This window comes from Monodon monoceros, unplaced genomic scaffold (assembly GCF_005190385.1).
Source record: "Monodon monoceros isolate NGI ecotype Baffin Bay Population unplaced genomic scaffold, NGI_Narwhal_1 Super_Scaffold_10, whole genome shotgun sequence".
Taxonomy (NCBI): domain Eukaryota; kingdom Metazoa; phylum Chordata; class Mammalia; order Artiodactyla; family Monodontidae; genus Monodon; species Monodon monoceros.
Genome location: NW_021703766.1, coordinates 57,249,786 through 57,269,783, shown reverse-complemented (window position 1 = coordinate 57,269,783; position 19,998 = coordinate 57,249,786). Strand labels below are relative to the sequence as shown.

The following is a 19,998-nucleotide window of genomic DNA, read 5'->3' as shown; positions in this document are numbered from 1 at the left end:
CTTGAAATGAAATTCACTAGAATCAGTGTATAAACTGATCCTGCACAGGCAATGTCACAGAATCTGGATACACTTTTAGAAGAGGCACATTCCATCTAGTTGGCTGCAATGTCCTCCACTCCCTACTAAACCAGAGTTTCTGTACCAATTATGGTTTCCCCTGGACCCAATGGTCTTACAAATAGCAACATTAGCTCAAAGAATTGTGGACATTGGGAAATATAGTTCTCTGTAGACTTGGAGGAATACACGCCCTCCAACAGTGCCTCAATACCCTATAATCTCTAATTTGAGTAAGGGAAAAAAATTCATGCCCTCAGAAGCACTTGAGGTGAGATTCAATTCAGACCAATGGCCCCTCAGTTTTCTCCACTGCCTCTATACTGAACAAGGAAATTGCACATTCCCTGTACATCTATGCCTTTCTCTCGTGTAAACTCTCCAATCCTCAGAAGGATTTGCTCATAAAAGATTTCCCACATTTAGGGCACTCTTAAGGCCTTTCTCTAGCGTGACCTCTCTCATGACAACGCAGTTTGGAGGTGTTAATAAAAGATTTCCCACATTCACTGCACTTAAAAGGCCTTTCTCCACTGTGAACTCTCTGATGATAATTGAGGGTGGAGCTATGAGTAAATGATTTACCACATTCAGTGCACTTATAAGGTCTTTCTCCAGTGTGAGCTCTCTGGTGTATAATGAGGAGATTTCTTTGGACAAATGATTTCCCACAATCACTACACTCATAAGGCCTTTCTCCAGTGTGAGCACTCTGATGATAACGAAGGCTAGAGCTGCTGGTAAAGGATTTCCCACATTCACTGCACTCATAAGGTTTCTTTCCACTGTGAGTACTCTGATGATAATGAAGGTTAGAGTTGCTAGTAAAGGATTTCCCACATTCACTGCACTCATAAGGCTTCTCTCCAGTGTGATTTCTCAGATGTACACGGAGATGGGTATTAGCGGTAAAACATTTCCCACATTTGGTGCATTTGTAAGGCTTTTCTCCAGTATGAGTTCTACGATGATAACGGAGGGTGGAGCTAGCGGTATAAGATTTCCCACATTCACTGCACTTATACGGCTTCTCTCCAGTGTGATTTCTCTGATGAACACGGAAGAGGTAATTAGTAATAAAAGATTTCCCACATTCAGTGCATTTGTAAGGCCTTTCTCCTGTGTGAATTCTCTGGTGTTCAATAAGCCCACACTTACTCTGAAAAGATTTCCCACACTCACTACATCCATAAAGACCTTCTCCTGTGTGAACTCTCTGGTGTTGAATGAAGCTATTCCTAAGGGTAAAGGATTTCCCACATTTGCTACACTTATAAGGCTTTTCTCCAGAATGAAATCGATAGTGATTACACAAATAATAGATAGAAGTAAAGGATTTCCCACATTCACTGCACTCATAAGGCCTTTCTCCTCTGTGAACTCTCTGATGATAACAGAGGTTGGAGCTAGTTTTAAAAGCCTTCCCACATTTACTGCACTTATAAGGCCTTTCTCCTGTGTGTAATCTCTGATGATATCTGAGGGCAGACCCAGACATAAAACATTTCCCACAGTCACTGCACTGATGAGGCCTCTCTCCAGAATGAATTCTCTGATGATAACGGAGGGTACTGCTACTGGTAAAGGATTTCCCACATTCGCTGCACCTTACACAAGGCCTTTCTCCAGAATGAACCCCCAGATGATAACAAAAGTTGGATTTAGAGGTAAAAGATTTCCCACATTCACTGCACGTATAAGGCCATTCACTAGAATGAATTTTCTGATGGTAACGAAGAATAGCAGGAGTAATAAAAGTTTTCCCACATTCACTGCACTCATAAGGCCTTTCTCCAGTGTGAGTGCTTTGATGATAATGGAGGTTAGAGCTACTGGTAAAAGATTTCCCACATTCACTGCACTCATAAGGCTTTTCTCCAGTGTGAACTCTTAGATGATAATGGAAGTTAGAGTTAGTGGTAAAAGATTTCCCACATTCGGCGCACTCATAAGGTTTTTCTCCTGTGTGAGACCTCTGATGATATCTGAGGGCAGCCCTAGAGACAAAAGATTTCTCACATTCACTGCACTCATAAGGCCTTTCTCCTGTGTGATATCTATGATGAGAAATGAATGCAGACCTAGACATAAAAGATTTCCCACATTCACTGCACTCATAAGGCCTTTCTCCAGAATGAACTCTCTGATGATATTGGAAAGCATTGGTAGAGGTATAAGACTTTCCACATTCACTGCATTTATAAGGCCTTTCTCCCGTGTGAGATCTCTGATGAGAACGGAGGGTGCGGTTAGTGGTAAAGGACTTCCCACATTCACTGCACTCATAAGGCCTTTCTCCTGTGTGAGATCTCTGATGATAAATGAGGGCAGACCTACAGGTAAAAGATTTCACACAGTCACTACACTTATAAAACCTTTCTCCAGAAAATACTCTCTTATGTCGAATGAACACAGAGCTATGGGAAAAAGACTTTGCACAGTCACTGCACACAGAACTGTTTTCTCCACTGTGCAATCTCTGGGGGTAAATGAGGACACATTTTTGAGTTAAGGATTTCCCACATTTGCTACAATTGTCCTGTCCTGAACCAGTATAAATTTTTCGATGTTGACTGATGGTTGAGCTTTGTCTAAAGGATTTGTCACTTCTGCTAAACACATGAAGCCTTTCTCTAGTGTGTACTCTCAGGTGCATAACAAATGCGGATTTGTACCTGAATGTTTTCCCACATTCACTGCACACAAAACACTGTCTTTCAGTGTAGGTACACCAGTCCTGAACAAGTGTGTGTTTGGGGCTGAGGGCTTTCTTGCATTCTCCCCAGGTGTGATGATTTTTCCTGCCTTGTGAAGTTGACCCACACTGGGTGATTTTGCTTGGCTTCTCCACAGTATGAGTGGTCTGCTGCTGCAGATATCCCATGCTGGCCGGGATCTTCCTAGAAGTAAGAGGCTTCTGTGACACTTGGAATCTGTGGCTCCTGAAAAATGAAGCCCTGTGTACAATGCTATTCAAAGGCATATAAAATTTTGTTGCACATGCCCCACATCTCAACAGTTTATGGCTGTGTTGTGTTCCCTGATGCTCGGCCAACTGGAAAATGTCTCTCAAGACTGGACCACACATCTCACAGGGGTGTGTCTTCTGGGAAAATGGAGCTGCCTTAGGAGACCCAGCCTGTGACACTCCTACAGGAACAGTTTCTTCACAGGGTGTCTCCTCACCTTCTGCTCCACAGCAGCAACCTGAATGCAAAGAAACACTCTTGAAGTACACGTTGACTCCATAGAGAGGGAGCTAACTCACCACAAATGTGCAGCTATCTCATCTAAGAATGCATCTTTTCAAGCAAATGGGATACTTTTCAAGACTAGGGAGCTGGAAATCAGTTTAAGCAGCAGCTGCTGTGCATTCCTGGGTCCTTACAATATGAAAATGATAGAGACCTCAACAGGGGAAGGATACAAAAATAGGGTGTGACATAAGGAAAAGAAGCAGGGTCTAGTGCTTGTTTCTCTGACCACAGCTTCCTGCAGGACCTTTTCTACTCCTGATGTGAAGCACAGTAGAAGGGTGTGATCAAGGCCATGAAAACACAATCACAACAGATTATGTGCTTTTTGAGGTCAATTTAAGCATACGTTCACACACCTCACAGCAGAACATATGAAAGGCAAGGTTACAGAGTAATAGAGAAAGGGTGGTGAGATGTGGAGTCCAGAGAGGTAGAGATTATCACTTGGCTGGAAATCACAGTAGAAATGACAAAGTAGTTGAACTGACAGGTTGGCAAAGGGTCAAAGGTGGAGGCATAAAGGTAGAAATGTGGTGTGGACACTGGCAATGGCACCAAAATTCTCGTTGAACGAGGACAGGTTCCTGGTATAGTCTTTGTTGTTTTTTTTTAAAAAAGATTATATATATATATATATATATGCTGATTGGCTGCGTTGGGTCTTCATTGCTGCACACAGGCTTTTTCTCTAGTTACGGTGAGTGGGGGCTGCTCTTGGTTGCGGTGCGCAGGCTTCTCATTACAGTGGCTTCTCTTGTTGCGGAGCATGGGCTCTAGGCAGATGTGCTTCTATAGTTGTGGTGCACAGGCTCAGTAATTGTGGCTCGTGGGCTCTACACTGCAGACTCAGTAGTTGTGACGCACAGGCTTAGCTGCTTTGTAGCATGTGGGATCTTCCTGGACCAGGGCTGAAACCTGTGTCCCCTGCATTGACATGTGGAATTTTTTTTTTTTTTTTTTGCGGTACACGGGCCTCCCACCGCCGCAGACCCTCCTGTCGCGGAGCACAGGCTCCGGACACGCAGGCCCAGCAGCCAGGACCCATGGGCCCAGCCGCTCTGCGGCATGTGGGATCCCCCCGGACCAGGGCACGAACCAGCATCCCCTGCATCAGCAGGCAGACTCCCAACCACTGCGCCACCAGGGAAGCCCAACAGGTGGATTTTTAACCACTGCACCACCAGGGAAGTCCCTGGGTTCCTGGTATATTCTTAACACGGCCCTTATGTCACAGTCTCCCCAGCTGTAGTTCACCAGAACCAGGCCAACTCTGAGCCCACCTTGCCATGGCTAGAGCCATGTCCATCCCATGATTCACAAAGGACTCTTCTAAGAGTCTTTTACCTTACTTTGCCCTAAGCCCTAACTGTGCAACTACCTGGGACCAAGCACTGAAAGAAAAAGGACAAGTGAATGGCCAGCACTGTCCCAGAGCAACTCAGCACACAGCAGACCCAGGAAAGAGCACAAGGTGAGTGACGTCAACAAAACAGTAGAATAGGAGATACCGCCCTTCACCACCAATTAAACAGTTATCCATGAAGGAAATTAATTAGCCCTGGAAGGCTCGAGAGTCCAATTAAGAAGACACTACAACAGAGTGGAGCATTAAAAAAAGGAGTATGCACACAGAAAGGATTTCTGGAAAGACTGTCTTAGCAGAGACATCTGGAGATGAGTAGGAAATGGAGGCCAGGCTATCACTGGGCTACCTCTATCAGCCACAGGTTGGGTGCCATTGCAGTCCCAAGTGGCCTGCACTGCAGAAGACCCCAGTTGCCTGCTCTACAGTGGACACTGGAGATTTCGCCACTGAGTTATCCAACAACCATGACCATAGTAGATGCCCTGGTGAGTATGAAGCTACTGGGCCACCCCTCAGTTGGACCTGCTGTACCAATCCAGGATCAGGGCTGCCACACCCCCCAACCCTGTACATGTCCTGGAACAGAGGTGCTGCACCTGCTGTGTGTGTCGGCATTCCAGACCCTGACTCCACAGCTAAACCATGTACTCCAGTGTGTCAGGCACTGGAGACAAATTCACTATAGACGAGCCAGCTCCACAGACCCACAGCCACCATCTACATGTGCAGCCAGACACAGACTCCATGGCTGCTCCCTGCATAGCCACAAATCACAAACCAAAGCCAAGGGCTTCCCTGGTGGCACAGTGTTTAAGAATCTGCCTACCAATGCAGGAGACACGGGTTCAAGCTCTGATCCAGGAAGATCCCACATGCCATGGAGCAACTAAGCCCATACGCCACAACTACTGAGCCTGCGCTCTAGGGCCCACAAGCCACAACTATAGAGCCCACGTACCAAAACTACTGAAGCCTGCGCACCTAGAGCCCGTGCTCCACCACAAGAGAAGCCACCACAATGAGAAGCCTGCTCACTGCAATGAAGGGTAGCCCCCGCTCACCACAACTAGAGAAAGCCCGCCCACAGCAACGAAGACCCAAGGCAGCCAAAAATATAAATAAAATAATAATAATAAAAAACCAAAGCCAAGGCTGCTGAAGGCTATCCAGTGACCCAGACCCCAGAACCACTGTCGCTCCACAAGTGCCTGTACACAACATCCCAGTTCTGTGGATGCTTAACAGACACCCACATATTAGACACCAGTGCCACTACAACCAATAGGGTTCCCAAGAGCCGACTGGGCACCAGGAGGGATCCCCTTGCCCACAAAGCACTCCACAGGAGAAAAAGAGATCAGGAATTCCTCAGCAGCCTTCTCCACCAAATTTGGACACCCTCAGCCTGGTTGATTGAGGACTCCTGATATCTTTGCTGACACTGACTTCAGGTGAAGAAGCTGCACAGAGACCAACACAGCTGGGCCTTCCCCGGAGCCAGAATGACCACAGCCCAATGTTGCACTCACCATCAGTGGAGGTCTTTCCCCACCAACACTGTAATGCGATGGGAAAAAATGACTACACCATCAAATCAGCAGACATAAATGCAAGGCTACAGGAAACACAAAAAATCAATGAAACATGAAACCAATACAGAAATACCATAATTTATCAGAAACCACACCCAAGGAAATGGAGATCTACAAACGGTCAAAGAATTCAAAATTATTGTTTGAACAAAGTTCAGTGAAGCAACAAAACACAGATAGACAATTCGACAAAGTAAGGTAAACAATACACAAAGAAAACAAGTTGCTCAACAAAGAGACAGAAATGAAAAAGAACAAAACTGGCTGGCTGAGGGTGCACTGAGACAGTCCCTGGCTGCCACACCTAAGAGCTGCAGGGGACAGGTTCACCTTTATCCAGTTGCCTATAGGTACCAGCACCCACTAGGCTCATGAACGTTGGCTGAGAGGAACAAAAGGATGGAGAAATCACCCCACACTTTCAACCAATGATACTGCAGTTTCTAGCATGCCCACTCTCCGAAAAGACACTCAGATGTGAAGAATCAACAGATGAATTGATAAATGAATATGTGGGAAATGCCTATCAAACCACTGATGGGATTTTTTTTTTTACTTTTTTTATTGGAGTATAATTGCTTTACAATGTTGTATTTGTTTCTGCTGTACAATAAAGTGAATCAGCTATATGTATACCTATATACCCTCCCTCTTGGACCTCCCTCCCACCCCCCCATCCCACCCATCTAGGTCGTCATAGAGCACTGAGCTGAGCTTCCTGTGTTTTATAGCATGTTCCCACTAGCTATCTTTTTTATGCACGTAGTGTATATATGTCAATCTTAATCTCCCAATTCATCCCACCCTCCCCTTCCCCCCAGTGTCCACATGTCCATTCTCTACATCTACCTCTCTATTCCTGTCCTGCAAATAAGTTCATCTGTACCCATTGATGGAATTATTAATGTGATACCACAGGCAGCTAAGAAGACACATCAAAATAAGAAGAAATGGAGCAATACCAGATCATTATATATATGATCACACACATACATATACATACAGACACACAACAAATAAATCCTCTTAGTACCAGTAGGGTGTCAACCAATATGTGGGAAGGAAAACTGTCTCTACACTGACTGTCCATATTGCACTGGTTTTTCAGCAGGACAATTCTATTCGGTCTCTGAAAGAAAACTTCCTACAGCAATGAAATAGCACAACCACCTTGTGTTTTAACAGTCTGCTCTTACCCATTACCAGAACAATTTATGTGTTCTTACACCTTTGGACTTGTATGGGTATTAAAATCTTCAAGAATAATGAAAGCAACCAGAACCAAAATGGTATATATATGAAGTATATGCCTTAGGCATCTATTTTGAGACTAGATGGAAACTAGATGGAAATATTGAAGACACTTTAAAAAAAATTTATACAGCAAGTTGTTATTAATCTGTTTATACATATTAGTGTATATATGTCAATCCCAATCTCCCAATTCATCCCACCACCACCCCCTGCACTTTCCTCCCTTTGTGACCATACATATATATTAACTCATATATGTGGAATCTAGAAAAATGGTACAGATGAACTGGTCTGCAAGGCAGAAATAAAGACACAGATGAAGAGAACAAAAGTATGAAGACCCATTTAAATTGCAGGAAAGATGCTTTGCTTTTGTCAAAGAATTATGACTATAGGCTTAAGCTTCAGAAGTTTCTTTTATTGTACTTTTGTTCTACTTTTGTGTTCTGAATGTTCAAACACAAAATTCTTGTGTTAGAAGAGGCATTTCAACAAATACGTGTTGAGAAAGAGTAGTCCCAATAATCTGATGACTTTATTTCTTGTTTACCTAAAAGTTAGTCATTTGAAAGTTTGTTTAGATTCAAGATCCTTGGTACACTCACATGTTAGGACTGATGAAAATCATTCCAAAAGAGCTATACTGGAATACATGTAGGAAATGCTTTCACTAGTTTAATATAAAACCGTATAATAAAATGGAAATTTCATGTACTTGCAAAAATTCTGAGTTGGTAAAATTACTTTCATCTATAGGGCATGAAGCCTGTTGGTAAAATTATTTTCATTTGTTGAGCATTAATTGTAATAAAATGATGACACTCTTCCATTTAAAACAAACAAACAAACGAGTCCACAGAAATTTTGGTGCTGAAGAATACAAAGAAACAAACAACAAAGCACAATGGAGAGAGTATCAACAGCCAATTTTATCAAGCAAAAGTAAAAATCTAGGAACATGAAAACAGGTGTTTCAATTATCCAGTGAGGGGGAGAAAAAAGGAAAAGAATGAAGTAAAGAAAGCCTATGAGGATTATGAAATATAAAGCAAAACATTATTTGTATTTTTAGAGCCCTTGAAAGATAAGACAGAAAGTGGTAGTGAGCACATTTAAAGAAACAATGGTTGAAAACTTTCTAAATCCAGGAAGAAGAGTAGATGTCCTGATGCTCACAGGTTCGATCAAAGGGAACTTCACTGAAGCACATAAAAAAACTGTCAAAAAGCAACTACACGGACTTCTCTGGTGGCACAGTGGTTAACAATCCATGCTCCCAATGCAGGGGGCCAAGATTCATTTTCTGGTCAGGGAACTAGATCCCACATACATGCTCCAACCAAGAGTTCACATGCCACAACTAAGGAGCCTATGTGCCGCAACTCAGAATGCAGTGAGCCACAACTAAGGAGCCTGCCTGCTGCAACTAAGACCCAGCACAACCAAATATATAAATAAATGTTAAAAAAAAAAAAAGCAATTACAGAGAATTCCCTGGTGGTCCAGTGGTTAGGACTCAGCACTTTCACTGCTTGGGCCTGGGTTCAATCCCTGGTCGGGGAACTAAGATCCCACAAGACTTGCAGTGCAGGAAAAAAAAAAAAGGCAATTACATATTATTCAGTCATTAAAAATTAATGAAATAATGCCATTTGCAGCAACATGGATGAACCTAGAGATTATCATACTAAGTCAGGTAAATCAGAGAAAAAAACAAATATTATGTGATATCACTTACATGTGGAATCTAATAAAATAGTACAAATGAACTTTACATACAGAATAGACACAGACTTACAGACAAAACTTATGGTTACCAAAGGGGGAAGTGGGGGAGGGATAAATCAGGAGTATGGGATTAACAGATGGACACTGGCATATATAAAATAAACAACAAGGATTTACTGTATAGTACAGGGAACCATATTCAATACCTTGTAATCAACTATAATGGAAAAGAATTAAAATATATATATATATATCACTTTGCTATACACCTAAAGAAAAAGCAATCACAAATAGAAAATTTTGAAAGCAAGCCATGCAGCACAGCCAAAAACATAAACAAATAAAATAGGTGTCAAGATATATATATTTTTTAAAGTGAAAAATTTAGAGCAATAAATGCTCATGTTTAGAAAAAGAAAGACCTCAAACAAATTTATGTCTCAAGGAACTAAAGAAAGAACAAATTACACCCAACATTACCTGAAGAAAGGAAATAAGAAATATCAGAGCAGCAATAAATAAAACCACAAACTAGAAAAAAGAGAAGATAAAGAACACAAGTTCTTTTTTGAAAAGACAAATAATTGACAAGGCATTAGGTGCACAAAGAAAAAAGAGAAAAGACTAAAAAATCCCAACACCCATTTATGATTAAAAACTCTCCAGAAAGTGGGCATAGAGGGAACCTACCTCAACATAATAAAGGCCATATACGACAACCCCATAGCAAACATCATTCTCAATGGTGAAAAACTGAAAGCATTTCCTCTAAGATGAGGAACAAGACAAGGATGTCCACTCTCACCACTGTTATTCAACATAGTTTTGGAAGTCCTAGCCACAGCAGTCAGAGAAGAAGAAGAAATAAAAGGAATCCACACTGGAAAAGAAGAAGTAAAGCTGTCACTGTTTGCAGATGACATGATACTATACATAGAGAATCCTAAAGATGCTACCAGAAAACTATTAGAGCTAATCAATGAATTTGATAGAGTAGCAGGATACAAAATTAATGCACAGAAATCTCTTGCATTCCTATACACTAATGATAAAAAATCTGAAAGAGAAATTAAGGAAACTCTCCCAGTTACCATTGCAACAAAAAGAATAAAATACCTAGGAATAAACCTACCTAAGGAGAAAATAAAAGACCTGTATGCAGAAAACTATAAGACACTGATGAAAGAAATTAAAGATGATACAAACAGATGGAGAGATACACCATGTTCTTGGATTGGAAGAATCAACATTGTGAAAATGACTATACTACCCAAAGCAATCTACAGTCAAACTACCAATGTCAATTTTCACAGAACTAGAACAAAAAATTTCACAATTTGTATGGAAACACAAAAGTCCACGAATAGCCAAAGCAATATTGAGAAAGAAAAGTGGAGCTGGAAGAATCAGGCTCCGGGATTTCAGACTATACTACAAAGCTACAGTAATCAAGACAGTATGGTACTGGCACAAAAACAGAAATATTGATCAATGGAACAGGAAAGAAAGCCCAGAGATAAACGCACGCCCATATGGTCACCATATATATATATATTTTTTTTGCGGTATGTAGGCCTCTCACTGTTGCGGCCTCTCCCATTGTGGAACACAGGCTCCGGAGGTGCAGGCTCAGCAGCCATGGCTCACGGGCCCAGCCGCTCCCCAGCATGTGGGATCTTCCCGGACCGGGTCACAAACTGTATCCCCTGCATCGGCAGGCAGACTCTCAACCACTGTGCCACCAGGGAAGCCCTGGTCACCTTATTTTTGATAAAGGAGGCAAGAACATACAATGTAGAAAAGACAGCCTCTTCAATAAGTGGTGCTGGGAAAACAGGACAGCTACATGTAAAAGAATGAAATTAGAACACTCCCTAACCCCATACACAAAAATAAACTCAAAATTGATTAAAGTCCTAAATGTAAGGCCAGATACTATAAAACTCTTAGAGGAAAACATAGGCAGAACACTCTATGACATAAGTCATAGCAAGATCCTTTTTGACCCACCTCCTAGAGAAATGGAAATAAAAACAAAAATAAACAAATGGGACCTAATGAAGCTTAAAAGCTTTTGCACAGAAAAGGAAAACATAAACAAGACAAAAAGACAACCCTCAGAATGGGAGAAAATATTTGCAAATGAAGAAACTGACAAAGGATTAATCTGCAAAATTTACAAGCAGCTCATGCAGCTCAATAGCAAAAGACAAACAACCCAATCCAAAAGTGGGCAGAAGATCTAAACAGACATTTCTCCAAAGAAGATATACAAATTGCCAACAAACTCAAGAAAGGATGCTCAACATCACTAATCATTAGAGAAATGCAAATCAAAACTACAATGAGGGGTCTTCCCTGGTGGCGCAGTGGTTAAGAATCCGCCTGCCAATGCAGGGGACGCGGGTTTGAGCCCTGGTCTGGGAAGATCCCACGTGCTGCTGAGCAGCTAAGCCTGTGTGCCACAACTACTGAGCCTGCGCTCTAGAGCCCATGAGCCACAACTACTGAAGCCCGCGCACCTAGAGCCCATGCTCTGCAACAAGAAAAGCCACCGCAATGAGAAGCCCGTGCACCACAATGAAGAGTAGCCCCCACTCGCCGCAACTAGAGAAAGCCCGCGTGCAGCAAAGAAGACCCAATGGAGCCATAAATAAATAAATAATTTTTAAAAAAAGAAAAAGCTACAATGAGGTATCACCTCACAGCAGCCAGAATGGCCATCATCAAAAAATCTACACACAATAAATGCTGGAGAGGGTGCGGAGAAAAGGGAACTCTCTTGCACTGTTGGCGGGAAAGTAAATTGATACAGCCATTATGGAGAACAGTATGGAGCCTCCTTAAAATACTAAAAATAGAACTACCATACGACCCAGCAATCCCACTATTGGGCATATACCTTGAGAAAACCATAATTCAAAAAGAGTCATGTATCACAATGTTCATTGCATCTCTATTTACAATAGCCAGGACGTGGAAGCAACCTCAGTATCCATCAACAGATGAATGGATAAAGAAGATGTGGCACATATATACAATGGAATATTACTCAGCCATAAAAAGAAATGAAACTGAGTTATTTGTAGTGAGATGGATGTACCTAGAGTCTCTCATACAGAGTAAAGTAAGTCAGAAAGAGAAAAACAAATACCGTATGCTAACACATATATATGGAATAATAATAAAAAAAAGATTCTGAAGAACCCAGGGGCAGGACAGGAAATAAAGACACAGATGTAGAGAATGGACTTGAGGACACGGGGAGTGGGAAGGGTAAGCTGGGACAAAGTGAGAGAATGGCATGGACATATATACACTACCAAATGTAAAATAGATAGCTAGTGGGAAGCAGCCGCATAGCACACGGAGATCAGTTTGGTACTTTGTGACCAGCTAGAGGGGTGGGATAGGGATGGTGGGAGGGAGATGCAAGAGGGAGGAAATATGGGGATATATGTATTTGTATAGCTGACTCACTTTGTTATAAAACAGAAACACACCATTGTAAAGCAATTATACTCCAAAAAAAGATGTAAAAAAAAATAATAAAATTAATTTTGCAAAAAAAAATCAGAAATTAAAAACACATTACAACTGATAACACAGAAATGCAACCGATCATTAGAGACTATTATGATGAGTTAAATGCCAACAAACTGCATAACCTAGAAGAAATGAATACAGTCCTATGAACAAACAACCAAGACTGAATCATGAGGGAATTCCCTGTTGGTCCAGTGATGGTATGAAAAAAAAAAAAGAAATGAATGGGATGAAAATCCCAGGACCAGATACATTCACTGGTGAATTCTAGAAAACATTTAAAAAGAATTAGCATCAACCCTCCACAAACTTCCAAAATTGAATAGGATCAACAACTTCTGAACTCATTTTATGAGGCCAGCATTACCCTGCTACCCAAGGACACTACATGAAAAATGCAGACCAATATTCATGATGCACACCTAAACAGAAATCCTCAATAAAATACTACCAAACCAAATTCAACAGCACAAGAAAAAGATAATATACCCTAATTAAGTCTGATTTACCCTTGGGATGCAAGGATGCCTCAAGGTACACAAATCAACGTATGTAATACCCCACCACCCTAGCAAGTGGAGTATAAAATCATATGATCTTTTCATGATATAAACTCTCAACAAATTCGGTACAGAAGGAACGGACTTCACCATGATATACTCCATATAATATGACAACTCACAGCCTACTTCATATTCATGGTAGAAGCTAAAAACTTGTTCTCTGTAATCAGGAACAAGACAAGGACGGTCACTTTCTCATCACTTTTATTCCATAGGGTACTAAATTCTACACAGAACAATTAGGCAACAAAAAGAAATAACAGACATTTAAATCTGAAAAGCAAAGTCTTCTCTGCAGATGACATGACCTTATGTATAGAAGACCTTAAAGAGTCTCCCACCAAACTGTTAGAATGAATAAGCAGAATCAGAAAGCTGCAGGATACAAAATCAACATACAAAAATCACTCGCATTTCAGCACAATAACAATGGACTATCTTGAAAGAAACGAAGAAAGCAATCACAGTAATAGCATCAAGACCAATAAATACTTAAGAAGAAAATTAACCTAGGAGCAGAAAAATGTGTACAATGAAAATTATAAAACACTAATAAAGGAAATTAGAGATGGAAACAAATGAAAATACATCCAATATTCATGGATTGGAAGAATTAGTACTGTTAAAATGGCCATAAGGGAATTCCCTGACAGTCCAGTGGTTAGGACTACATGCACTCACTCACTTCCGAGGGCCCAGGTTCAATCTCAGTTCGGGGAACTAAGATTCCCAAAAGCCTGACTTCCCTGGTGGCCCAGTGGTTAAGAATCCGCCTGCCAATGCAGGGATCACGGGTTTGAGCCCTGGTCCGGGAAGATCCCACATCCTGTGGAGCAACTAAGCCCGTGTGCCACAGCTACTGAAGCCCACGTGCCTAGAGCCCATGCTCTGCAACAAGAGAAGCCACCGCAATGAGAAACCCGAGCGCCAAAACGAAGAGTAGCCCCCGCTTGCCGCAACTAGAGAAAGCCCGCATGAAGCAAAGAAAACCCAATGCAGCCAAAAATAAATAAATCAGTCAATAAATTTACAGAATAGCAAGGACTGGGGCTGCAGGAGAGAAGATGACAGTGCAAATACCCCAGCCTTCTACCTACCACAACAACTACACAGACTACTGGGGAAACAAGCTGTCCCTACACCACATGTGTGGACAGAACACGTCCTTCGGGAAGGGGGAGTGAGGGTGAGGCAGGATACAGAGCCTAGCCCAGGTCACTGGGGAGGGTGAGGGTCTTACCCAGCGAGGATATAAGTGCATAGATGTCCAGCGTCACACTGAGGTACAGGCGTCTCTGAGCCTCATCAAGAAGCTTCCACTCCCCCCAGGAGAAGCGCACAGCAACATCCGGAAAGGTCACACCACCCTGTCATGAAGGGGATAGATGAAAGCTTGAACATTCTCCCTCTGAGAACCCACAATCCATCTCCTCATATATCTATTCCAGTCATCCTCCACCAGAGCTCCCCACCTGAGAGAGGATGCCAGGCCCTGGTGCAACTGACTCCCTCTGTCTCCTCACAGCCCATTAATCACTTTGCTCAGTCCTCAGCAATAACAGGTAGGGGGGCACATAGATGCTATCTAAGCTCTGGGCTTGACCTGCAATGTCCCGTCCCTCCAGCCAAGCAATTCCCCTGGGGTCTCCCAAATTGTGGGAATCCAGACACAGCCAAATGTCAGCTCACGCTTCACCGGTACAGCCTCAACAGCAGGGCCTGGGGGCCATCAGCTCACACTTCCTCTCCATGTGCACATCATTCTGTAGATGACATTTCTCTCACAATTTAGACCCTACAGTTGCGCTTCCACAGCACTGCCACATCCATGCACCAGACCATAGAATTCTCCCTGAACATACCCACATATTTGGCGCTTGGCATCCAGAAAGGGCTTGAGAAATTCAAACAAGATTCGGTACAGGGCTTCCCTGGTGGCGCAGTGGTTGAGAGTCTGCCTGCCGATGCAGGGGACACGGGTTCGTGCCCCAGTCCGGCAGGGTCCCGCATGCCGCGGAGCGGCTGGGCCCGTGAGCCGTGGCCGCTGGGCCTGCGCGTCCGGAGCCTGTGCTCCGCAGCGGAAGAGGCCGCAGCGGTGAGAGGCCCACGTACCGCAAAAAGAAAGAAAGAAAAAAAAAAAGATTCGGTACAACCCCAGTCCTCTGATGGATCCAACACCAGAGTAAGCCACAAACGCTGCTTAGAAGCTCTCCCCAACTGCCTCTAATCTTTGCTTCAGTATTAGCCACCCAGAACCACATGTGAATTTCATATTCCCTCAAATCTCTTCAACATTTTTTACCGCCAGTTTTGCCCTTTCAGCAGCCACAACACTCCTCTCTGTCTCAACTCAACCTTTGTAAAAACAAAACAAAACAAACAAAAAAACCCAGTCTTAAATATCTCCCTGCCAGTCACAGTGACCCACAAATGACGACATTTGCCACAGACCATATCCACTAGCAAGCCTCAAACGTCCCAGACCCCGTCAAAGCTCACCACAAAATTCTGGAGAAGCCACATAGTAGTAATACTAAATAAGCAACAGACCCAGTCTCACTGCTTTCTTGTCTCAATTACTCCTAAGTCTCCTCAGCTGTCACTCGTCCACTCATCCCATAGAAGCCTCGGCCTCCCGCCAGATCAACCTCTCTCCCATACCGTTCCCACTGCCACTTCTCTACCTCACTTGGGTTTTCAATGCCCAGCAAACCCAACCAGGCCCTGAGCCAGAGAACCACTCCTCAGCACACACCAGTCTTTCTGACCTACTAATACCATGGCCACTATAACCTGCATCCCCCCTAAATGTGAGACAGCTCCACCCTGGTCCACACAGTAGACATCACTTTTGAAAATTTCCATTCCTGAACGCCTTCCCCAGTTTTCCAGACCTGCCTGTCCAGCTACCCACTTGTTGCCTACACTCACTCTTCTCTGAAACATCTCAGACTCTTTAACAGAGCCAAAACAACCTTGTGATATTTCCAAGGAAAATTAACCTGCTGCTGACGTCCCCATCCAGTTGATGAAGCTTTCATCCCTTTGTCTAATAAGGGCCAAAAACCGTCCGGTCATCCATCACTACTTCCTTTCTGTCACCAGCAACACCCACAATTGGCTTGGCCCTTCTCCAAAACTGAATCCAGAACTTATCACACTCCAGGACAGTCACTCTGGTCCATCAACACTCACCTAGGTTATTGCAATTAATCTTCCTGCGTTTCCTGCCTCCCCCCTTACTCCCACAGTTGATCTCTTGTCTGCAACTAGTTGTAGCCTCTTTTGATCTGGGGAAGACCACCTCCCACCTGCGATTCAAACCTCATATTTCTTGTATAACAGATGGCCGACTTCTCAAGAAGCAACAGTGCAGGCTTGACTCTGGCCCCACTGCATCTTGCTTCTAACAGAAAGCACAGAGTTGCTGTACCCCGGTCCCGACCTCCAACCTTTCCGTGTATCCTCCTCTCCGCCTGTAACCCTCTTCTACACGCGACCACACACTATCTGTCGGGAACAGAACTCCACCCACGACCGCCTCACCGTCCTGGACACCGCGGCCGGAGCTGAGGGCAAGTGAGCAGGCGCCCCGCACTGGGGGCTTCAGTGTCTGGTGGGGTGAGGGCGGTGAGGGCCCGGAGGACAAGCGTTTACCTGAGGCGGGTCCCTCAGCGCAGCCGCCATCGGATTCTGTGATCTCAGAGGGCTGGGAGCGGCGTCCCTTATCCCGGGTCTGGCGCGCGGCACCCCGAGCTGCATCGCCGAACTTGACACGCCTTTGTGCAGCGGGGACACAGCCTCCTCTCGGACCTTCCCGTTCCCGACCAGCGAGCCAACGAGAGAGACGCCAAAGTGAGCGCGACTTGGCTGGCTAGGTGGTGTCCCCTTCCTCCCACACTACGCCGTGAGGACAACCGCCCCCGACAGAGGACGACGGTATCCGAGCACCGTTCCCTGCTCCGCCGGACGCCCCACCAAGCAAAATGATCGCCAGGACAGGATGCCGGAGGTCCCGCCCCTGACGCATGCTCACTCGGGGAAAGCCCTCATCCTGATCCCTCATTGGTTCATGCCTGGTGTCTCTGTGCCTAGGCTCTTCCGGGTAATATCGTTCTCAGAGCTCTGGAGACCTCAGGGAAGGGTGTTCTCCATCCTTACCGCCAGAACGTTGGCTGGGAGGTACCCCGAGGAATGCGGGAGAAATGGTGCTCCTACCCAGAGGGAGGGGCTTTGCTCCTTGTGAAAGCCGTGAAGAGACGTTGTTTTAGATTCCTTGAAGTTCAGCCTGCTCTCAGAGGACAAGTCTATTATTTTAGACGTTTCCAAATTCTATTACTGTGTGGGCAGAGAATTTTGCCCCCCCCCACCCATTCCACTTCTAAAAGGATCAAGCCAGCCCCCACTGCAGCCGCTCCCCAAAGGTGTGCCCTGAGGGGAAATCAAGATGGAGAAAGGCAGGAAGCATTCTGTAATTTGGACAATGACCCTTAATAGTTAAGATGCATATCTAAGGACGAGTTTCAAGGAAGCCAGATTCTTGCATCTTCTCATACACAGAAAAGCGCTGAAATCATTAACTTGAGTTGTCTGTTCTTTGTGATTACCAGCAGTCCTTTAATGTTCGACTACCTGTTTTTTCCAGAAAAAAAAAAAAAAAAGCAAGAAACAAAAAACTCCTCTATATCCTGGATTCTCCCTTACCTCTATGGAGCAGTTCCTCAGAGCGATCTGAAAGGTTGTCTCCAGAGCTATAGTCCTGAGTAAGATCCCTGAATAAAACTAGAAACTTTTAGGTTGTGTGTTCCTCTTCAGTCCACAACTGAGGTAAGCGGCACATCGTTCGACAGAGCCATTCAGACATAAATGAGTACATGCATAGCTGGAAAATTGATGTTACTGCTCTCCAATACTTGTAGCCTGAAGCATTAGAGTCACTTTTGTGAGTTTCAGTGTGATTGGTTAAGAACAATAGAAAAGATCCCATTCAGGTCCTGACTGGCAAGAAAGAAGAGGGATATGTTAAAAAAAACAAAAACAAAAAACACTTCAACATCGGTTTCAGAACCAAAAAAAAAAAAAAATCAACTGAGTAAATTTTAAAAATATAATTGGCTTTAGAGATTGGTTCACGAATCAAGCGTCATCCCATCTAACGAAGGAGTAGAGGGGAGCTCCAAAGGGCTACAGAACAGGAAAGGTTTTTTTAAGGTACAACGAGGAAGTCATCAATAAAAAAGATGATTTAAGGCTTAGGTAACCTACCTTTGGGGAATGGAAAGGGACTATGTGCCAGGTTACCTCATCTTCCCTTGGGGGGATGGAGAGGCCCCATGTGACAGATTACCTCATTGGTGCCAACCAGAAAATTCTTAACTGACTGGTTAAGGCTACATTCCCAGGGAAAGTTGAAGCTTCAATTAGGTTAGGTATCAAGGCCCAATTTTGTGTCATGGCCTATCATAAGTAACCCATTTTGAGCCTGTGGTTTTCTTTTGAACAAATGGTGGGCCACCCTGAAAAAGATGGACAACAAGGTCTGCTTCTGGTTCCACGCAAAACCTCTCTCTTGCCTGCATAGTTAGGGATTGTCTCACTCATTGAGGAACACTTTTATCCATGTAATACTTTTTATCCATATCCCCAGATACATGCAATTCCTCTTAGGAATCAAACAAAAAGCAACTTAATTGATGCTAGTTTGGGTAATGCACAGAAGCTGTGATTTTTCAGTTGAAGCACATATGCAAAAGGCAGCACGTGAACCCTGAAATAAAAGGGTATCTGAACCCCATGATCTCATCTTTCTGCTAGGAAGTGATGATTATTTCTGCAGGCCCTGGTATGACGTTTTGTATGTGGAGTTGAGATTATCTCAGAAAAACAATTGCAAAATGTGCATTTCAGAAAGAAGTTAATAATGTTTATGTAGTTCTTTAAAGACAGTAGCAGAAATAGCTCAGACATGTTTAGAAGAAAGCACTGTGAAGTCAAAAATGATAGAATCAAGCTGAGCATGTGATTGTCCTAAACATTAATAATTGTGTGAATTTCATCTCCAAAATGTGATTCTTTCATTCCTGAAAACATGGAGCAATACTACTTTGCAGTGATAGTTAAAGAGGACATTAAGAGTACTGGAATAGGGACTTCCCTGGCAGTCCATGAGTTCAATCCCTGGTCAGGAACTCAGATCCTGCATGCTGCACGATGCACGGAAAAAAAAAAAAAGTGCCTGGAATAGTAAAAGTAAGAGAGAAATTGAGGTGTCATGTTTATTCACTGCTCTAACAAATGATCATCGGGCACAAACTGGATTTTCAGGATCTTTTTCTAGGTGCATGTGAGAAATTCAGGCACAAAAGAAACAAAGATCTGCCTTTGTGCAGTTTCTATTATGTTTAAGAAAACACAAGAAACATGAAATAAGAAATACTAAATTATATAGTATGTTAGAATATGTTGCAATGGAAACAAGGAGAGAAGGCGATTTTCCTGAGCAGAGGGGATGGGATGTAATATTACACAGAGCAGTAAGGAAGACTCCTTAATAAGAGCACCACTGAGAAAGGATGAGCCCTGTGAGGTTTTATGTTGTTGTTCTATTAAAAGATAAGTGAGGTACATTAAAA

The 19,998-nt window shown here is 43.4% G+C and overlaps 1 protein-coding gene across 1 annotated transcript; it reads right to left on the bottom strand.

Annotated features, from left to right (window-relative positions):
- Nucleotides 1-493: 493 nt before the first annotated feature.
- LOC114903649 (zinc finger protein 585A-like) lies at nucleotides 494-18,672 on the bottom strand. The gene is made up of 5 exons (XM_029236665.1): nucleotides 18,668-18,672; nucleotides 17,528-17,654; nucleotides 17,024-17,266; nucleotides 14,607-14,733; nucleotides 494-3,267 (listed from the first exon to the last, which is right to left on the bottom strand). The coding sequence occupies exons 1-5, from the start codon at nucleotides 18,670-18,672 to the stop codon at nucleotides 494-496; spliced, it is 3,276 nt and encodes a 1,091-aa protein (XP_029092498.1).
- Nucleotides 18,673-19,998: the final 1,326 nt, after the last annotated feature.